General features: G+C 45.9%; 1 protein-coding gene across 1 annotated transcript in view; it reads left to right on the plus strand.

The window, feature by feature from the left end:
- Window positions 1–22,884, plus strand: part of LOC147112042 (von Willebrand factor A domain-containing protein 3B-like) — a 332,584-nt gene that overhangs the window by 37,333 nt on the left and 272,367 nt on the right. The window contains 4 exon segments of the mRNA XM_085999537.1: window positions 3,192–3,346; window positions 15,266–15,404; window positions 17,815–17,946; window positions 21,362–21,460. Of these exon segments, the coding sequence (XP_085855663.1) occupies window positions 3,192–3,346; window positions 15,266–15,404; window positions 17,815–17,946; window positions 21,362–21,460 (525 nt within the window).

The following is a 22,884-nucleotide window of genomic DNA, read 5'->3' on the forward strand; positions in this document are numbered from 1 at the left end:
TAATACCTTTTTAAATTTCTGGTTGAATGTGTGCATCCGAATGATTTTCACACAACCGCCATCAAGACAATTCATCAGAAGGGACTAAGGTGATGGTGACTAGAGTTACAGCGCCCTCTAGTGATCCTAATGGGACAACGTTCAAGAAGAGATGCTGGCCCGGATTTTACGGTGCTTCCGACAGTGTACGTACAGCGTACGCTATCGGAAGCCTTCAGAACGGCCCCGCAAGTTCCTGGTTTCCGCATGCGCGGCCGCACGCGGAATCCCAGACTTGCGATCTGTCAAGCTTCGCTTCGCTTGGACAGATCCACTCCATCCGCTACAAATTCACATTCGCTGTCCCACGAAACCCTTTCACCTGGTAAAAGCAGGCGCAAGGCCTTTGTTTATTAACCAGCGTAAGGGTTAAAATAAATGTTAAAATAAAATGTTTAAAATGATTTAAACATACACATACGTTTAAAATTAGTTTAGGTAAATTTTGTCCTGTGTTAAAATGTTTAAATTTACTTTTCAAAAAATTAATTATTTATTTTAAATGTTTAATTAAAGGGTCTTTTAATTAATTTTGAACATGTGATCATTTATTTTTATTTAAGCGGTGTGAAATTTTATTTATTTGGGTATTTTTATATGCTTATGGGGTTTCCGTTCAGCATCTTAGGAATCCCCCTTTTTGATTGAAACAAAAAAGAAAATACTGCAGATGCTGGAAATCTGAAATAAAAACAGAAAATGCTGGAGATACTCAGCAGGTCAGGCAGCATCTGTGAAGCGAGAAACAGAGTTAACGTTTCAGGTCGATGACCTGGAACTCCAGTTCTGACGAAAGGTCATCGATCTGAAACGTTAACTCTGTTTCTCACTTCACAGATGATGCCTGACCTCCTGAGTATCTCCAGCATTTCCCCTTTTTGATTAGCTGGCCTGGCCCATGGATCCTAGGGGAGTTTGTGAGCTGTGTGAGCCCCTGGGATCCATGGGCCTTCACACAGGCACACGCCTGCAGGCCCAGAACCGAAACAATCCGAAGCTCCGGAGACACCAGGTAAGTTTGTATTTTTCGTTCAGTCTGATGGCATACGCCAGCGGCAAGCCTCCAACCACAATTTCCAGGCCGAGATCTATTTACATGTAGAGTTAGAATATCTCCCAAGCACAAAAAAATAGCCCTTCAATTTATTTGGTGAAGAAATTTTCAAATATTGGGGGACTATGTATGTGTATATACAGGTAGACTACCCTTTATCCGGACTTCCGAAAACCGAAACCCTCTAAAAACCGAAGGTTTTTTCGTTCAGCGTAAGTCGTGCGTACGACTTACGCTGAACGAAAAAACCTTCGGTTTTTAGAGGGTTCCGGTTGCGGAAGTTCGGATAAAGGGTAAGTCGTGCGCACGGCCCCCCGCCGACCCCCCCGCCAGCCGCCGACCCCGCCAGCCCCGACAACCGCCGACCCCCCCGCGGACCCCGACAGCCGCCGACCCCGCCGCGGACCCGCCGGCCCCGACAACCGCCGACCCCGCCAGCCCCGACAACCGCCGACCCCCCCGCGGACCCCGCCGACCCCGACAACCGCCGACCCCCCCCGCGGACCCCGCCAGCCCCGACAACCGCCGACCCCGCCAGCCCCGACAACCGCCGACCCCCCCGTGGACCCCGCCAGCCCCGACAACCGCCGACCCCGCCAGCCGCCGACCCCCCCGCGGACCCCGCCGGCCCCGACAACCGCCGACCCCGCCAGCCCCGACAACCGCCGACCCCCCCGTGGACCCCAACAACCGCCAACCCCCCCGCGTACCCCGCCGGCGCCGACCCCGACTGACTTACGCTGAGCGTCAGCGTAAGTCGTGCGCACGACCCCCCGCCGACCCCCCCCCCGCGGACCCCCGCCGACCCACCTTCCGAAATCCGAAATTCTCCTTTATCCGAAACTCGGCTGGTCCCGAGGTTTTCGGATAAAGGGTAGTCTACCTGTATACACTTAATATATAAAAATAAAATAACAGGTATTTAAGATGTATTGTAGAATGCGGATCTGGTGTCATTTGCGTAATGATGTTGCTTTTTTTTCCCTGGTCAAATCTGCTGTGAAGAGTTTGATTAAAGAATGAAGGGTGCAGTTCAGATAGAGAACTCGTGTACAATGAGTAGCGGAGGGACTGCTGGACCAATATGGCAGTGCAAGGCTCTTAAGAAACAAAATCAGTGACCCTGTAGTCTGCAAGGTGTCAGCATTTCCCAATTTGTATGTGTAGGTTGAACTACTTTACCTTTTAATATAGGGAATCTAAGGATGAATTTCCTCTACAAATTTAGTGTTGGGCAAATTGCTTTGCACCAATGTTAAACTTGTACAGTGTAAATCCAGAGTTAAGACCTGACCTGAAGCAGATCGACACTAACCGGGAGTCTAACCGTGCTTCCTTGCACTGTTAGGTTGGGCCCAAAGTCCATATTTACGCAGTAGGGTAAATGCATTGCGCCAAGTGGGGAGCCACATTCAAAGGGAGAATCGGAGCCACAATGTTGCAGCTCTATCTCCGGCCTGCACTTCCTTTGTGTGTGATTCCCTGCTTGAATCATGGAATTAATTACTCTTATAACTGTGGCATCAATACGTAGCAAAATCACTTTGTATCGACTACAGTTATAATGTAAATATATCCTTATATTCAGTATTTCTTGACACACCTGTGTATTCAGAAACTAAATTGCATATATTGGTTTGAAACTTGATTTAATGTGGGGAATTGGATGTTAGAGAAGGTTCAGGATATTTAATATAAGATGCCTGAAATTGTTATTTTCCATTTGAACTGTTAAAATGACTTCAGTAGCTAGAAATTATATTTAAATTATTCTATAGAAGTAAGTAATATTTCCACTGACCATTGGAATTACAACTCACATAAATCAACCTTAAAAATTCTAACCTACAAGTGAGAACTGATTGGGAAGCTGCAAAAAGGCATTGACTGCTGAAATCTAAAGGATTATTATTTATTGGAGAATTAGCTGCACCTCGCTGATGACTGTGAGCTCAGGTCGTTCCTTTACTTGAGTAAAGCACCGAATCAGAAGCTTCTCCTACTAGTAAAAGAACATCATGTCACTATTGGGATTATGTCTGTATTCTACTAACGCTGTATTGACTGAAGATTTATTTTAAAACTTCCATTGCAACAGGAAACCAGAATTAAACTGGTGAATGCCAAGTACTGTGGCCGATTTGCACACACTCAGTGGAAAGATGGTTCTATAATGCATGTTTACATCACTGCTGAGAAGTGCAAGCAGTACCAGCAGAGAATGAAGACCGCTCTGGACCAGATACAAGGGAGGTAAGTTGGAAACCTAGGTCAGTTGTTGGATGAAGATGCAGTAAAAATTGTGTTTAAATTCTGTGTTGGAGTGGCAGTTCTAAAATTGGATATAATGCACGCACCGTGACATATCTAGGACTCGAGGACCTGATGCACGGAACAGTACTGTTTTAGGCTGACTGCAAGTGTTGTGTAAAGTATAGGCAAGGCAACCCCCCCCCCAGAGATTACAGAAATGCAGCAAAGTGGGTAAAATAATAACCTAAATAATTTTAAAAATCAGTAGTTAGCATTAATTAATATCCTGAAATGTCTCATATTTATTTAACAAGAATGTATATATTTATTTTTAATAAAAAGGTTTTGTGTATAATATGCACTGATCTGTTTCCGACTATCATGAATGTCTGTCATGCCTACTTGCCTCATTTCTGTCATGCCTCTGTCACATTACTTTCTTTTAAGCATATTACTGATACTTACCACTGATTGTCTGACTCCTCTCATATGATCTCTGGTCCTCCACATTCAATTGTTCCTTCTTGCAACTCCATGCGCTGGGAACTGTGGTTTTAATTTTATCGTTGGCCTTTAGATTTCTGGCCATCAGCTGAGAAAGGCATCAGTAATATTTAAATTTATTCTTTGGCCATCAACTGGCCTTACCATAAGGTTCCCTGTCAGAAGCAGTCTTTCACATTTTTACTGGGCTGTTAGCTAAGCTTTGCTCACAGGTTCCCAATGGGGAACAGTCCGTGAATTTTTTTCTTTGGCAATCAGCCAAACTCGTCACAGGTTCCCAGTTGGGAACGGTCTTTGAAATTTTAACTGGGCTGTCTGTCAGCCATCCTCACTGTTGTTTCTCCCCATTCCATGTAAGACTATGTTTAATTCATGAAACCTGCCTATTTATTTAATTCATTTTCACAAATTTGACTTTGTGCCTCATTGTAGACTTATTTCATCAATTTATTTGGTGCTATTCCTGCCCATTCTGTATAAGGCTGTTTTCAATTCATGAAAACTGCATTTCTCGAGTTCATTTTGACATTATCATGTTCAGCTTTATTCATTTCCCCCAATTCTGTGTAAGGTCACTTTTCCCCACACCATTGCCGATTTTATTGATTTAATTTTCTCTCCTCTTCCCTCACCATTCTCCTAAATCACCCTCCAAACTGTCTCCTTCCCACTCACACCTCATTGCACGTATTTCTTTCACATTCGCCACGCACCATTAAACTCTCTGGGCAGGATTTTCATTGGGCCGTGGAGGCGGGATTGGAGGCATGTGGGGGGTTAAAATCTTGAAATCGGTGGGGGGGGGGGCACAAACCCATCCCGCCCCCAACCCGCCTCCGTGCCAGTTTCAAAGGAGGTGGATACCCGACCTGTGCTGGGAGCCGCCTCCCCGAGGCGGGAAGGGGATTAGTGCCAATTAACTGCCTGTTAACAGGTAGTTTTTAGCCTAATCCCTATTTTCATAGCTGAAGTGTGGGATTCCCGATGGCTCCAAACCACGCCAAGTTAGCGAGGCGGACCGTCGGGCTGAAGGGCTTGGAGGGTTTGAGATGTCCGGTGTTCAGGTGAGTGATGGGTGCATGAGTGCAGAGGTAAGTGTGTTTGGTGTGTGTAAAGTGTTTAAAAAAGTTTTACTTACATTTACTTACCTTTACAGCCTTCCTTCCTTCAGGTCTCGGGAGTCCCTCATCTCACCGGCACAGAAAGCAGAATGGCCGCGAGCTGTCAAAAGTTGCAGCATTCAGCTTTCTGTTCTGGAGAGATATCTAAATCAGCCTGAGAGGAAGGAATTAACTTGGAGTACAGATTGTCAGTGTTTGACAGCTTCAAACAGCTGTCAAACACTGATATTTCATTTGTCAAAAGCTTTTGACAGATGAAATGTCAATCTGTGACGTCACCTGTTGCCGGGTGGCCCTTAATTGGCCTGCTGAGCCCACTGGGCGGGCTCAACAAGGTCAATCAAGTGAAAATCGCGTGGGTTGGCCACAACTCGATGGAGGCGGGACTACAACCCCGAAAAATGTAGTCCTGCCTCCTACACGCCTCCTCAATGAAATTCCAGCCCTCTCTCTCGAGCCCTTAACTTTCCTCCTCCATTATCCTCTGACCTTTCACTGCTCCCCATTACTCAACCAAAAATTCCACGATACCACCCACTGACTTCTATTTCCCACTCACCGCTGATAGCCTCATTCTTTCCTCCTTCCTGCCCTAATGTTTTGTGCTGCCCACAACTCAACCCAGCCTTCTCAGCCTTCCCTCGCCACCCATCACACACCCAACTTCACAATCACAGAAACACCAACACAACCCCATCCCTGTTTAAAAATAAATCCTCCATTTAAACACTAGGGCCCAACTTCCTGCCTCGTGAGCCACTCACTGTCAGATACTCGGCAACATAAGCACAACCATCTCCCACAACACAAACTGACGCACACACCATTATTATAACAATACCCCTGTAATAACAAAATGCACCAAGAAGCTTTACAGAGGCATAATCAGATAAAAATGGTTGCCGAGCCAAAAAAGATATTAGGAGGTGTGACTAAAAGTTTGGTTAAAGAGGTGGGTTTTAAGGAGGGTATTAAAGAGGAGAGAGACTTGAAGGTGGAGGTGTTTAGGGAAGAAAGGAATTCCAGAGCATGGGACCTCGGTGGCTGAAGGTATGACCGCCAATGATGGGGTGAAGGGAGGAGGGATGCGCAAGAGACCAGAGTCAGAGGAACGGAGAGTAAAATTGTATAAATAAGAACATAAGAATATAAGGATTAGAAGTAGGTCATACAGCCCCTCGAGCCTGTTCAATAAGATCATGGCCGATCTTCGACCTCAACTCCACTTTCCCGCCCGATCTCCATATCCCTTGTTTTCCCTAGAGTCCAAAAATCTATCGATCTCAGCCTTGAATATACTCAAAAATATTTTTAGAACATCTATTATATATAAATATACTCTATACAAATAATATTGATTGCACATATTACATAAAAGCTCATCAATCTCCTATGACCTGGGGAGTCAACGCCAACATGCAGGACATAATTGGCTCTGGTGGGATTTGAACTCACGGGCCGCGATTTTGCCGGCACTCAGAGGGTGGGTTTGGAGGTGAGTCTGCTGTCAAAATCGAAATGATTGACAACGGGTTGGGAGCCCACTCCGCCTCCATGTAAGTTTCCAAAGTGTCAGGTCTGCGATTTCAGAACAGACCCAATACCAAGCGGCGGGGGAGGCATTTAAGACAGTTAAATGCTTGTTAAACGCTTGTTAATTACTATTTTTCCAGCCTATTTCTATTTTACCATTTTTTTAACGAGGTTCCCGTCGTTCGGAGATCACGTCAGGTAAGTAGGTCGGGTTCTCTATGTCTCCCCATTGCTGTGAATAGGTGACAGCTGCAAAAGTGGTATGAAAGCTACCATTTCACAGCTGGTCACTTTCCAATGTCAGAAGCTTGAGCCTTCACGACTTGGAAGACACTTTTGAGCTTTATGCAGTTTGGAAGTGTTTGGAGTAAACTCTCTATCCACTGTCGCCTCCTTGGAGCAAGCTCTCCCACCATTGGTAGATCGCTTCTGTCATCTCAACTTCAGCTGCCATCTATTCCAGCAACATCGGTGCCCTTGAAAAAATCTCACCTTGGTCCTCTGAATCCCTCCACGATCAGCCCCAACACCAACATCACCAGGCACACCAACATCACCAACAACAATACCAACCTTCTCCGCATTCACCTGATGCTGCACGGGACACAGAGCATCAGCACCTGACAACATTGCTGCCCGGGAGGCCAGGGAAGGCATCACCATGGCCAGATTTACTTCACTTGATGCTCTACACCCTGGCTGCCACATGATGTGCCAGGTTGACACCACCCCGCACCAACAACATAAAGCATCCCCACAATGTCGAAGCCATTCCTTTCACACTCATCACAACTGGGGGAGGGGAGTTATGTCTCAACAGTCACTGGAACTCACTAAGACACTTCCAAAGGTGAGCACAGATCTGTCCAATAAGATAAAGTGTTGAAAATAAAGGTTTCAATGTTTGACAACACATTAACAGAAAATTTACATGAACATTGCTTAAAACACCCAAGTGCCTACCCTTGTGTGTTGTTAGTTGGTATGATTGCACCAGGATGAGGGTGAGTGTGAGGGGTGGCTACTGAGATGGGGAAGTGATAATGTAGATAGAGAGAGAGGGATGGGTGGAGGTGCAGGGTAAGTTGGTGTGAGTAAGGATATGCAGGAGTAGGGTAGGGAAGGCAGAGTGATGGGGATGTGATGAGAGGCACAGCAGGATGAGTTTGGGTGTGGCTTTGCAGTAACGTTCGTGATCTACTGAGATCATTGAAAGTTTTGCGCCACTGCAGCCTGGTCCTCCTGACCACATCCCTGCTTGTGCCCTCCTGTGCAATGTGCAACCAGGCTGCGTTGGTCTCCTGGGGAGGTCTCTTCCACTCTTGGAAGGGAAGAGAATTTCCCTGCGTGCTGTGACTCCCTCCATAAGCATATAGAGGGAGTCATGAGAGAGCTGGGTGCAGCCGTGCACCTTTGTGCAGTGCTTGTCAGTGTTTGCAGCACCTCAATGCTTCAGAACAACTGTCAAAATGAATGTGGCCATGGTCCCTTTAAGGAAACCGGCTGATGACGCGTCATCAAATGATGTCATCAGACCCACTTTCTTTTAATTGGCTGGGAACCTCGCAGGGCGGGTTTAACAAGCCGAATCTACGTAAAATCCTTTTCACAGAGCGGCTGGAGTTGGGAGCGGGACCGGGACCCGCCAACGACCTCTCCCGCCGCGATCCCGCCTCCGATGGCGAAATCGTGGCCATGCTCTCTGGATGATCAGTCCAGGCCTCTGGATTACTAGACCAGTAACCAATCACTACGCCACTGTACCCACGTTAAGGGTTGAACATAGATCTAAAGATGGAAAATAATGACAAGTCAAAAATAAAAAGCATAACAATGCTGCCTGTGTCCTAACTCGCACCAAGTCCTGTTCGCCCATCACCCCTGTGCTCGCTGACCTACATTGGCTCCCGGTTAAGCAGCGCCTCGATTTCAAAATTCTCATCCTTGTTTTCAAATCCCTCCATGGCCTCGCCCCTCCCTATCTCTGTAATCACCTGCAGCCCCACAACCGCCCCCCCCCCCCGAGATATCTGCACTCCTCCAATTCTGCCCTCTTGAGCATCCCTGATTATAATCGCTCAACCTTTTTGGTGGCTGTGCCTTCTGTTGCCTCGGCCCTAAGCTCTGGAATTCCCTGCCTAAACCTCTCCGCCTCGCTACCTCTCTCCTTCTTTAAGACGCTCCTTAAAACCTACCTCTGACCAAGCTTTTGGTCACCTGCCCTAATTTATCCTTATGTGGATCGGTGTCAAATGTTTTGTCTTAAAATACTTCTGTGCAGCACCTTGGGACGTTTTACTATGTTAGAGGCGCTATATAAATACAAGTTGTTGTTGTTGTTGTTTAATTTTTCAAGGGAAGCGAGGAAGGAACTATTGTTCCTTAAAATATGAGATCAACGGGTAGAGCGGGGAAGGGAATTACAGAACAAAATGACCTTACATAGCCACTGGCTGGATCTGGCTTGATGAGCTTAAGGACTTTTTCTTGCCCTGGACTCTTTGAAGCTCTCGCTTTAATCAATTATTATTTGACAAAATGTCTGCCTAAAACCAGCCCAAAAGTCACCACAAATCTCACTTTTTGCTCCCTCCCCATAAGAATTCCCCTCTTTTTGCTTTGATTATAGTTTTCCTTTATTATTTTCACTTGTGTGCTGCTAAAGCTCGCAGTATCTGCTTCCACACTGGCTTAGTTTCATTCGCTCTTTTTGTTCCCTGGCTTACACCATCTCTTATACATACAGCACAAATAAAATTCTACTTTAGGGTCACCAAACTGTTAAGTCTGTGTGTCCCAGTTATGCTTATTATAAATCACTGGACACAGACCACAAGAATAACTTTAACAGGTCTTTACTATTCGGAGGTCAGGGCTGAACTGCCCAGCAAATCCCTACACAACACTTATATACCGGTGTGGTCACCACCGGTATTAAAGTATACAGCAGCCAAGAGAAAGTAGTACATCTCTTAAGGTAGTTCTCTTAAGGTGGAACAGGCTACATACACCACAATCCTCCCTTTTTAGCTTAACAGTTATATCCCCATTTAACATAACACAATAACATATATATATACAACTTCATGCAAAACAATTCAAAGATTCAGTCTCTGAGGAGGCCTCCTGATTCGAGTTGGATAACGCCTTTCAGGGGTCTCTGATTCTCGTTGCTGGGGTGACTCATCTAGTTGGTCTCTTATGGATTGGACATCATCATCAGGTACATTCACTTCTGAGGTAGATGCTTCAGGTTCACTAACTTCTTCCACGGTTGTCTCTGCCGTAACCATGGGTTCGACCCTTGTTCTTGATTCTACCAGTTGGTCAGCATGACGCCGTATTACATTTTCACCAATATCTACCGTGTACATCAGGGGTCCTTGTCTGGCCCGAATTGTTCCAGATTGCCATTTCTCGTTTTTATAGTCCCGGGCTAACACTGGTTGTCCTATTTCAAAACTCCGAGTGGTCTTGTTATTTATATGCTGGAACTGTTTGTTTTCAACTTCCCTCCACACATTTGGTTTTAACAAGTCCAACCTGGACTGCAACCTCCTGTTATAGAACATCATGGCAGGACTTTGGTTTGTCACTGCATGGGTGGCGTTTCGATATGCCAGTAGGAATTTGTCCACCTTGTGTTGTAGTGGAATCTGATTTTCGCTCATGGCCTTTATTGCTTTTTTGAACGTTTGTACAAATCTCTCGGCCAACCCGTTTGTAGCCGGATGATATGGGGCAGAGGTATAATGTTTCACCCCATTCTTCTTCATGAATTTCTGGAATTCTTCTGACACGAACTGCGGTCCGTTGTCTGAACATATTTGTTCTGGCAATCCATTTCTTGCAAATATCGTTCTTAGCACCGCGATCGTCTTTTCCGAGGTAGTGGTAGTCATTTTAATCACTTCTGGCCATTTAGAATGTGCGTCCACCGCAATTAAAAACATGGAGTCCATGAATGGACCAGCAAAGTCAATATGTACACGTTGCCATGGGGTTGAAGGCCATTCCCATGGATGCAGCGGTGCAATCGGAGGTGCATTTTGCACTTTTTGGCACCCTGAGCAGCTTTTCGTCAGATCCTCTATCTGTTGGTCGATACCCGGCCACCACACATAAGCCCTAGCAAGGCTTTTCATCTTGACTCCCCCCCCAGATGACCTTCATGCAGTTCCTTTAGAACTCTCTCTCTTAACTTAGGAGGAATAATCACCCTTGTTCCATACATCAATGTTCCTTGACAGACGGACAGCTGTTCTCGTCTTGCTGAGAATGCCGGTAACAGTGGATCACCATGTGCTGGCCATCCCTTCACTGTCACTTCGTAGACCCGGGACAGTGTCGGGTCGTTCCTGGTTTCTCTTTCAATACTTGCATTGGTGACTGGTAAACATTCGATGATGGTCGAGTGAAATAACTCAACAGGGTCAACCGTCGGTGCCTCCTCCTCTGTAGGTAGTGGCAGGCGCGACAGCCCATCAGCATTACCATGCTGCTTTGTACCTTTGAATTCGACCTGATATTGATGTGCCCCTAGGAAAAGGGACCATCTCTGGAGTCTCTGTGCTGTCATCACCGAAACACCCTTCTTAGGGTTAAAAATGGATACCAACGGCTGGTGGTCTGTCAGAAGCGTAAACTTTTGGCCCTGCAGGTAATGATTAAACTTCTTTACTCCCCACACAAGGCTGAGAGCCTCCCTATCTATCTGAGCATAGTTGCGCTCAGCGGAGGTCAATGATCTGGATGCGAACGCAACTGGCCTCTCCAGGCCATTTGGCAACTTGTGTGAGAGTACTGCCCCAATACCATATGGAGAAGCATCACAAGCCAAACGAATAGGCAGCGTTGGGTTGAAGTGAGCCAACACTTCCCCTGAGGTGATCAATGCCTTGCTTTTGCGAAAGGCCCTCTTACAGTCCTCGCTCCACTTCCATGGTACTCCCTTCTGCAAAAGAGCGTTCAGCGGGTGCAGCACCGTGGATAAATTTGGCAGAAACTTATGGTAATAGTTAATCAACCCTAGGAACGACCTCAACTGGGATACATTATCCGGAGCGGGAGCCTTCACAACAGCTTCGATCTTGTCAGGAGACTTATGAAGCCCCTCCTGGTCAATGACATGACCACAGTACGAGATCCGCTTCTGAAAGAACTCACATTTCTGGCGATTAACTCGAAGTCCATATTCTTTCAATCTGGTGAGCACCAGTTCCAAATTTGCAAGGTGTTCCTCGTCATCATCTCCTGTAATCAGAATATTGTCCAGGTAACATTGTGTGCCTGGAATTCCCTGTAATACCTGCTCCATGGCCCTCTGCCAAATTGCTGGAGCCGATGCCACTCCAAAAACCAGTCTATTATACCGGTACAAGCCTCTATGCGTGTTGATCGTGAGATACTGGCGTGACTCTTCCTCAACTTCCATCTGTAAGTACGCCTGCGCCAGGTCTATCTTGGTGAAGTGTTTCCCGCCAGACAACGAAGCGAAGATATCCTCAATCCGCGGAAGCGGGTACTGCACCGTGTGAAGCACCGGATTAACAGTGATCTTGAAATCTCCACAGATGCGAACCTTCCCCGGTTCCCCCGGCTTGTTGCTCGATGAACGCTTCATGACGGGGACAATGGGCGTGGCCCACTCACTCCAGTCTACCTTAGACAGTACTCCTGAACGTTCTAGCCCTTCCAGCTCAGCTTCCACAGCAGGTCGTATCGCATAAGGTACTGGTCTGGCTTTGAAAAATTTCGGGTTTGCATGTTCTTCAACCTTGATGTTTGCCGTAATTCCTCTCAGTGTTCCCAGTCCCTGTTGGAACACCTCTTTAGCACCGTCCAATATTCTGGACAATCGTTTAGGTTTGACATCTTTTTTACCGGAATCTACCGTTAGTGCTTTTAAGGAATGCCAGTCCATATTTATTTTCCTAATCCACTCCCGTCCCAGTAGTGGTGGACCTCCCTCAGGTAGCACATATAAGTCCATTCCTCGGCTTTCTTTGCCCTTGTGGACCACCTTTACCTCTATCTTCCCGATGGGGTATACTCTTTGCCCCGTGTATGTTTTCAATACAATCTCCGTATCCCGTAGGGGAATATGTGGGAATAACCTTTTGTAATCTTGCTTATTCATGACCGTCAATGCCGATCCAGTGTCCAATTCCATCTTCACTTGGACTCCTGCTATCTGAAGTGTGACCCAGATTGTTTGGAGGTCTGCTTCATTACCAACATTGTGTACTCTTAGACTACCCAGTTCATTACTGCTGGAGTCTGAATTTGACTTCTGTTCGTTCGAACTGTTCTCTGTCACCTTGTGTACCTTTCTGTACTTTTCCTGCGGTGACTTTTTGTTGCTGGTCTTCTTTCCTGACCGGCATACTTTAGCGATGTGACCAAGCCTGCCACATTTTCTGCATTCCTGATTCTTGAACCAGCACTGGTTCTGATCGTGCGTTGTCTTTCCACAATGATAACATTTTACTGTACCCAAGACCATTTGATTGGTGCTGAGTTCCGGTGACCGTAGCTGCATTTCCGCAGTGCCTCTCGCTGCGGCTTCGTGCGATGCTGCAATAGTGACAGCTTTATCAAGCGTAAGATCATTCTCCTCAAGCAGTCGCTTTTGTGTTCCTCCTTTTAACAATCCACACACAAATTTATCTCTCAGCGCATCTGCTAGTCCTGTTCCAAACTGACAGTACTTTGATAGCTTACGCAGTTCAATTAAAAATTCAGCGTTGCTTTCGTCTTTCAGCTGCATTCTTCTGTAAAATTTAAATCGTTCCGCTATCATCAGCGGCGTGGGGTTTAAATGATTTTTCAGGACAGTAACAATATTCGCGAAAGTCTGATCCGCCGGTTTATCTGGTGATAGAAGGTGCTTCAATAGCCCGTATGTCTTCGCACCCATTGAGCTTAATAAGGTTAGTGCTTTCTCATCATCTGGTACCTTATTTGCTTTACAATAAACTTCCATGCGTTCTACATACGTGGTCCAATCTTCGATATCACTATCAAAGGTTTAGGCATCCTTGCAAGTTTTAAAATTTTTCTTTTTCTCAAAATGGCGGCTTCCCGTGCTTGTCTTCTTCCCCCGCCTACTAAAATGGCGCCTTCCCGCGCTTGGCGGTCTTTCCCGTGCTCGTCTTCTTCCCCCGCCGACTACAATGGCGGATTCCCGCGTTTGCCTTCTTCCCCCGCTGGCTGCAATGGCGATTGCCGTGCTGCTGCCGTTCTCGCCTCCCCAGCGGTTCTCAATTCCCCGACGCTGCTTTTACTCCCCTGCGGTTCCCGTGGGCATTCACGCTTCCCCTGCTGTTGCGCCTCTCAGCCCCGCATGCAGCCCGGTCCTTTACCCCGGCTGCGTTTGAGTTCTCCGCGGCTCTCGTGCCTTAAGCTGCACCAGTCGCTGCGCCTCTCGGCCTCGATTGCAGCCCGGCCCTTTTCACCGGCCGTGGTCGAGTTCTCCGCCCTTTTTCCTCCGTTTTCCCTCCCCCACTCCACAGTCAACGCGGCCGACTTTCTGCTCGTGTCGCTGATCGGCTTACCCACCACCGTGGTAGAAGGGATGATCACTGCCTGTCGCTGATGGAGGGCTTTGTGGTCAGAATTTTTCTTTTTAACCCGGGTTCTCGATGCCTCCCATGCGATGGTGCTCAGTAGGATGATGAGGGCGGATGCCTCTTCTCGACGCCCGTTCTGAGGACGAAGCTGCCTTGGATGTAAAACTGCCGCAGGGTAAGATCGGACTTGTTGCCACTGTTAAGTCTGTGTGTCCCAGTTATGCGTATTATAAATCACTGGACACAGACCACAAGAATAACTTTAACAGGTCTTTACTATTCAGAGGTCAGGGCTGAACTGCCCAGCAAATCCCTACACAACACTTATATACTGGTGTGGTCACCACCGGTATTACAGTATACAGCAGCCAAGAGAAAGTAGTACATCTCTTAAGGTAGTTCTCTTAAGGTGGAACAGGTTACATACACCACACAAACGTTGTCAAATTTGGATCCTTCCCCATTCTAGCACACCCATGGGGATGGCCTACCAAAAGGAAGAAGAAATTGTTGCTGTTATACCCCAATTGTATACTTAACTGCCACTGTCTCTGCCATACCTGAAGCTAAATGTGCCAACAACAACAACAACACTACTCATTTCTGTGTGAAACTGGAATTGACAGTAACTCACTGGCTGTGCTACACTTAGCCCAGACCACATCTGTCATTCAACAGGTCCACAACTCACTGTTTTGTCACAGAATCTAGTTGTGGTGCCTTCGGGACTTCGTGTCTTCAGGTGGAGTGGAAACCGAGGCAGTTAAGTCAGCACTTGGGGCAGAAGGAGCGCTCTTATTAACAGGGAATTTATTTTTTCCTACGAGATTTCTCCTCGGTAATTATTTTCTACCCATCCCCGTTTTTGAAATTTCTCTGGACCACGTTGCTTTCCCAGCTGGAAGGAGGGGCTGGAGACGTTCAATTAGGCTAATGCCAATTGCACTTTTATAACGAACCACTTGGAGGTTTGTGAGAGCATCTCTTTGTTTTGAAAATTTTGCTTGTAATAAAACTTTATAATATATGCTTGATATAGAAACTTGGCAGCCTTTCTTTCCACAGCTGTACCGACAAACAATAAAACAGTTTCAGTATTACCAAAATAAATAACACTCGAATGCATCATCGATTTATAAAGTTGTTCTTTTGTACTGAAGTATTTTTTTGCTTTCATTTCTTGTTCGCAGGATTGACTGGCTTCAGCAGGGGAGTAGGGAGCTGTTTGGGACCATAATTGAGGATCAGATCTATGTCCTAGTTGACACCTCTCAATCCATGAAAGATAAGCTGGAGTTGGTTCAAAGAAAGATCTTTCAGCTCATGCAGGTTTATTACTAAGCAGTCCTGACTGTTGGAACATTTTATTCCCGGGTTACAAAGCTTTTCTAATGAGCTACTAATTATTAGGTCAATGATTTGGCACAGCACCACATCTCTTGGCAAATCCTATAAATTTTCTACACATAACCTCATGTAGTGAGATGTGCTGCCCGCTCTGCAATTTTCCATTAGCTGGCCCTAGAGGAATGGAAGTGGTATTTTTTCCAGCAGATTTGCACGATAAATCACTTGCTGCAACAAATCACTTGCCCTACTAATTAACTCGTTTCAGTCAGTTAAGACTGTTTCCTTAGGTAACTGAATTAGCTTTGCCAGGTTGTGTGGAAGTCCTGCTTTCTCTGGAGAAGCTATATCTCTGTTACAGCTCCAAAACAAGGTTGTTTTTTTTATATTACAAACATCTGTACTGGAAAGGACACAAATGACTTGTTCTGAACCAACGCTAGTGTAAAGAAGACCCACTTCAGCAGTCAGTCTCAGTCTGGTGTCTCTTCAAGCACATGATGTTGCCGGGTTTCACAACCATGAATCCCGAGTGTATTCCTTCTCCGATCACTCATCGTTCAGTACTGTTGCTGCTCACTGCCATAAGATTTTTGTTTTTAAAGTCTGCACTTTTACATGCACATTATGCAGGGATGCAATAGCTAAAGCGCAGGAATATTTAGTTGTTGTCAGGTAGTTCTGCTAAATCTGCCTTTGAGCACTTGGATTTTGAGCCCAGACTGCCAACCAAATACCTAATAATTATGCTCCAACCCTCACTGTAACATCCTTCATGAGATGAGCACATTTTGTTATGCTATAATCGGGTGAATATATCCCATAATGCATTGTGGTACCAGGACCCAAGGGGGTCTGTAAGGGGATCCCTTGTGGTCCTCTTGGCCATCCGATTTCTGCCTAGCTGTCATCCAACTTCTATATCTTTGTGTACATGTTGACTTACCAGAACTATGGGGGGAATTCTAACCCCCCAAAACGGGCGGGTTTGGGCCGGGTGGTCTCCAGCCTCTAATCTGCCATTCGGCAGGACCTGCGGGAAACGCGCTCTTCTGGGATTCCCGACCTCAAAGCAGCCCACCCGCTCCCTCCCCGCCTCCGAGTTAATATCCAGCCCATTATTTCTGTTGCTCTACATTCATTAAAAACATTTTCTGCAATGACAATACGGTTTTCCTTTGGGTACCTGACACTGTCTTTTAGAGGTTAGTACATTGGGTCCCTGGAAATGTGTCAACATTTGACAAGGGGTTCCCACACAGAAAAGTTAAAAACCACGCCCATTACAGTACACAAAACACAAATCTGAAGGATTTGTCGAACTTGCATGCGGTAGGCCTAATAAATCTGTTCTGGAGGCATTTGTACGTCAACAATTTAAATTACAGCTTTTAAAATACATCATGATCATTAAAAGGTATTTTTATCAAGTTCTTTGAATTATCAGCTGCACAATTGCCTACCTTTGCTAAGAAGACAAAAAACTCAAGGTTGAGCAAAGGCCTTTTGTCCAATTGAAGCTTATTGTTCTCGTACCTAGATTCAATTTAGCAACTGGATTTTGGATGTCCCTAACTTCTCATTTTATTAAACAAATTTATGTATTTTTTTACTGATGGTTACATGTTAGGGGTAACAGGTGATTTTGAGCCATCACGATTCCGAACAAACTAGCGTGCTTTACCACTGCCACTTAAATTAGACTGTGGTGTCTTTTCTGCCTGGCATCTGCCATTCAGTTAGTGATATCAAGCAATGCTGTGGAGAGCCCTTGCTTTCGGTGATAGTTTTTTTTAAATTTAGAAATCATCCACATATTTTCAACATTGTTTTATTGGTTTTCTTTGCGATGGATAATGTATCAATGAGGTTCACATCTTCATGAAACACAGTTTTTCAAAATCCAAAATTACATTTTTAGTTACATGGCCACAGCACATTTTGGATTCAATATCAAATGCTGCTATGTGGTCGGCTGGTAGTGGACAACAGATATGACAGTTTTGGCCTCTCTATTATCTGTATACCTGCCTTATGCTTGCTGCTGCTCCTGAAGACCCAAGCAACACTGGGGGTGAAATGTGTCTTGGGTTGTAATGCACAGGCGTTAGGGATTCGGCAGCCCGGTTTACACTCTGCACAGTTTTTTTAAGGGTGTAAAACGGGCTGCTGATTCGCTATCGCCCACGACAATTGGCTTCTAATGGGGGGAATCCCCTGAATGCAAATGTCAACTGAAGCTGGAATTTGAGTCTGGGCCTCCCAGTCCATGAAGAAGTGGAATGATGGATGCGACCATCAGGTCAAAGATGATGCTGCAGAGTATATAAAGCAACATAACATGGATTGCTGTCCTTTAAGGGATATTAACTGGAATATTTACTTTACTCAGGAACAGCTTAGACACAAGACCAAATTCAATTTTGTGAAGTTTGATTCCAGAGCTGAACCTTGGCAGGAGAAGCTGGCAGAAGTAAATGATAACAATCTGGACAATGCTTGGTCTTGGGTTAAAGGACTTCAGGTAAACATATTTACAAATATCTTAAACATCTTTCTCACTAAGAGTCCAATAGTAAATCATATCTATAGTGTGTCCCCAGTGCCACATGAGTCATGTATAACATTAGGTTGCTGTGAACTCAACACCAATGCTATAATAAAGCCCTTTAAATATTCACCCATTAAGTGGCTTTTTGAAGTTTGAATTGCAGGCAACGGTTACAGGATGAAAAGCACCCAGAACACCAGGAGAACTCCCTGCTCTCCTTCGAATAGTGCCAGTGGGTAATCTTTCCATCCACCTGAGCAGGTCTTGGTTTAAATGTCTCATCCAAATACAGCACCTTCAACAATGTGGTGCTTCCTTAAGACTACACTGAAGTGTCAGCCAAGGCTGTGTGCTCAAGTCAGTGGTGACGCTTCAACCCACATTTTTCTGCTTCAGCGGCGAGAATGCTACCAACTGATGGACCCTTATCAGTTGGGTATGCAGAAATTAGAAAACCGCGAATGAGAGGGTATATTTATTTTGTGGGTTTTAGCACACCAGGGACTTTTGTGATTGAAAGTGATGCTGTGTGTTGAAGTGGATGATCCGGTGTGCTAACGGTTTGGTAAACTTGCACTTTGTAAATCATTATTAGCATTAGATTCTATTTTTACAAACATTTACTAGTCCACATATTACCAGAATTAATCCTGCACACATAAAGCACCTTAAATACCTTCTCGGCTGTTCTTTGCTTACCTCCTTCTTCTGCTTCTTGAGATCAACAATAAATATCAAAGTAATTAAAAAAAAAGCCTTTTCTCCACAGTGCCCTGCTGTATCTGGGCTACCCACAATTACAGCTGAGAGCATGGGTAGGTGTTCTGATCCCAGACCTCTGCTGATGTCTCTCTGAGCTGGCTAGTTTCCTCCCTCTTGCCCTGACTCTGCAAATGCCACTCTTGAACCAACTACTGAGAGGCAGTGTGACCGTAGCCTGGGTTGATTTGCTATTTTGCCTTCCTCTCTATTTAATGACCTGTTTCTGATTCCCTGATCATGCTGCCACTTAAATGGTGCAGGCCATTTTGCATCACAGGCTGTGACAGGTGACTTGAATTCAGATTTTAACATTTGTTCAAGGACTACATGGAGAGAGCTGTTAAATTCTGATTCTTCACGTTTGTATTTTGTTTGAAACAGTACCGATTGAATTTGCCGACTATCTCATTCCCTATCCATATATTTTTTGCTCTTTGGATTGATAAGGTTGTTTTGGAAATTTAAATTCTGTGATATTTTCATAATTCATTCAGAGATAATTGACTGTACTTATTCTTGATTGCATTGGAGATGCATTATTCAACAAGAGACAGCCATTACTTAGCAACTGTGGATTAACATATAAATCCACAATGCCATAAATAAAAGTACACAGATATTAGTTTGAAGTTGTACAATGATAAAAATGCTTACTCCCTCATAAATGAAACATTTTTCAATTGTCACTTAGTTAATATTGTAGATGATAACAATTAATTTATGCTTTATTATTAATAATTTTTTATTGAATGACGTGGAAACAGTAACTGCCATGGGATCACACAATTAGCTTTGAACTGTGCGAGATGTAGGATCTGTCTGACAGGCTGGGGATGTGCTGGTTATTTGATGTTCTTTGTGGTTACGCAGATGGTCGTCTATCAGTGTCAGAATTAGTCACAGGATGAATAAAGTAGCATCAGAAAGCACACCTTGCAGTTAGTGTACTGAAATCACTCACACGATTGTTGCGCAGTGCAGTGTTCTCATGTTTTTTTAGCAGAAAGATAAATATATGTTTAATTCTGAAATATACAGAGTCTAATTTTCTCCCCTCCGCTCATGGCGCCGGTTTTTGCTGAGCTGTGGAGCTGGATTATGCCAATGGGGAGCTTTTGGAGGCGGGACTCCCACTTGTGGGGTTTTAGTCCCGCCTCCATCGACTTCTGGCCAAGCCATGCTATTTTCCCTTGATTAACCTTGTTAAGCCCACCCAGCGGGCTTCGCAGGCCAATTAAGGGGAAGCTGGTAACAGAGAACGTCAGCATATGACGTTTCATCTATCAAAAAGTTTTGACAGATGAATTGTCATCGTTGACATTCTGTGTTGTTTGATGAGTCCTTGTATTCAAGACTCATCAAACCTCTTTCTTTAGCAGAAATTAGATGGTTGTTGCATCGGAGAATGCAACAGCCATTCTGTCATCTCTGCCGGTGAGATGCGAGACTCTCCGCATCCCCAACGTTTGAAGCCTGCAGGAAGAAACAAAGGTAAGCAAACTTTTTCTAACACCTTCCACTCACCTCACATACTCACCTCTCCACACTTGCACCCATCACTTACCTTCACAGCACACTTTTGCACCCCTCCGACCCCCGCAGGCCCACTGCTCGCCTCGGTGACCCTGGCGGGGTTCGCAGCCTTCGGGAAGCCCACACTTGTGTGGGTAAAATGGGGATAATCCTCTTACCTGCCTGTTAACCACCTGTTAACAGGCAGTTAAGTGACTGCAATCCCCTTCCCGCCTCCAGGAGACGGGACCTGGCGCAGGTCAGCTACCCGCCTCCTGGGAAGATGGCACGGAGGCGGGTTGGGCACCCGCCCCCAGATTCTGCCATTTTCCTGGCAGTCCCACCTCCAAACCTGCCTCTCCAGGGCTGGCAAGATCGCGCCCGTAGTTCCACATTGCCAACTAATTGGCCATTTATCATATGTGACCCTTTATGGTGGATGTTGGCGGACTATTTGCCCGATCCTACCCTCAGCTGAACTTCACACATGCTCATGTTCCAGCAGGTGATGCAGGATAACGATTAGGAGCAGAAACCTAAGATTATTTTCCCCTATTCCTAGCCGGGGGGTGCATGGTAATTGTAGGCCTGGCTGAAATCAACTAACTCAATACAGACCAAGAATACACAATGTTTTAAAAAAAAAACCTATAATAAAATTGGAAACAGAACTAAGCAGCTTGGACCCCGTGGACAGGATTGCAAGGTTGTTGGGCCAAACATGACCTACGAGCTATAGTGTGGACACTAGCAGTTTCGAACAGGGTGAATTCTCGATCTCAGCACTGCTGTCTGGGGACACACTCAACAGAGGTGAGGTGCTTCCCTCTGAGAAGATAACTTATTACTGTATACACACGGTTTTAATAAAGGAATGGCCGGGAATTTCCCTGGAGCTACTCCCGCTCCGCCGACGTAACTTTGCTGGAAGTGTGGCGGTAACCCGGGTAAATTGGTGTCTCTGCTGCGCTGCCAGTGAAGTTAGGGCAGCGGAGTGGAAAGAGCTCCGAGTCATCGTTCCATCAAAATTAGGGATCAATATACTTGCGATATTGTCAGATTTGGATTCATTTTTTGAGACGTTCAGATTGAGCAATGATATATTTCTCTACAGGTTGGGGGTTCCACAAATACACTGGGAGCTATACGACTTGCCCTTGCTGATGCTGGCACTCAAGCTGTCTACCTCCTTACTGACGGAAGGCCTGATCAGGTATAATGCTGTTATGTAGAAAACGACATAATGTTAGTTGAATAAAATCTGAAGGTGTCCCTTGTCACCTCATAGCTACAAACTTTGTTATTACGAGCCTCTCATGACACCAAACTTTACCCAGCGTCCCAGCTGAAGCTCCTCTATGCTCAGTAGAGAGCTTCAAATCTCAATTCACTGGTGAGAAATCACCGGCTGGTCCTCATGAGTTTTGCAGTTCTGAGCTTCGAGTATACTATTTGAGGTTTGAATATTACTCCAGAAAGGCATAATCTGTTTCATGGCTTTATGTAGATGCGTGCACACAAACAGTTCATTACAGGCTGTAATAAAATTCAATTAGGGGTTATGATGAGGTTAAGGAAATGGGGCTTGTTCAGCTGCCCTAGTTCTGAACAGGTGTCTCTCTCCTATCTTCCCTCTCCAACGTGCTCTCCAAGTTCACATTGTCCATGAGACCCACCTCCTGTTCCCTTGACCCCGTTCCCACTAAATTTCCGACCACCCAACTTCCCTACCGGACTCCATGCTAGTTTACATTGTAAGTGGTTCCCTCTCCTCAAGGTATTGATCCCCCTCCCTTTTAAAACTGCCATCAACATGCCACTCCTCAAAAAGCTCACCCACGATCCCTGTGACCTTGCAAACTCCTGCCCCATCTCCAACCTCCCTATTTCTCCAAAGTCCTTGGGGGAAAAATTGAGTTTCTTTGCGCCTCCCGTTAGCGCTAACCGGTAGTGCCCCATGGCGCTGCGCCGGCGGCAATGACGTCATCGCCCCACTCGCGATCTTTGGGATCGCCCCCTGACTTACTGCCGAACGCTATGTCCGACGGGGTCGGGGGGCCTACCTGCGGCCGGGGAGGCGCAATTTAAAGGCGAGGTGCGGGGCGGCCATTTTTGTTGCTGGCCGCCTGCCAGCACCTGCCTGCGCTCCCGTCCCCGGCCTCCTGAACCCCCCCGCGGCGTGCCGGCTGCGCTCCAAGAGCCCGGCACTTCTCTTGAGTGCCGGGCTCTTTTGCTGGCACTCCCGATCCCCAGGGACCCAGCTGGGCCCCGGGTCGCACTGCGCAAGGCCCCTCCCCTTTAAGAAGGGGAGGAAGGTCTGCAATACCGTGATATGGACTCGCAGTGCTCCAAGAGGGATGCGGGGTGCTTCCAATAGCTTCCCTGTTGGGGCGCAACCACTCAATTTCCGGCACGGAGACGCTAATTTTTCCGGGGCGCTAAAACAACGAAGTTAGCGCCATTCAATTTTTAGCTCCTTGAGTACAGAAGATTAAGGGATGATCCACTTGAGGTGTTTAAGATGATTTGATAGGGAGATAGAGAGAAACTATTTCCTCTGATGGGAGAATCCAGAACAAGAGGGTATAACCTTAAAATTAGAGCTAGGTCATTCAGGGGTGATGTCAGAAAGCACTT

The sequence above is a fragment of the Somniosus microcephalus genome, chromosome 10, assembly GCF_052327205.1.
Source record: "Somniosus microcephalus isolate GS21.2 chromosome 10, FLI_Smic_1.0, whole genome shotgun sequence".
Taxonomy (NCBI): Eukaryota; Metazoa; Chordata; class Chondrichthyes; order Squaliformes; family Somniosidae; genus Somniosus; species Somniosus microcephalus.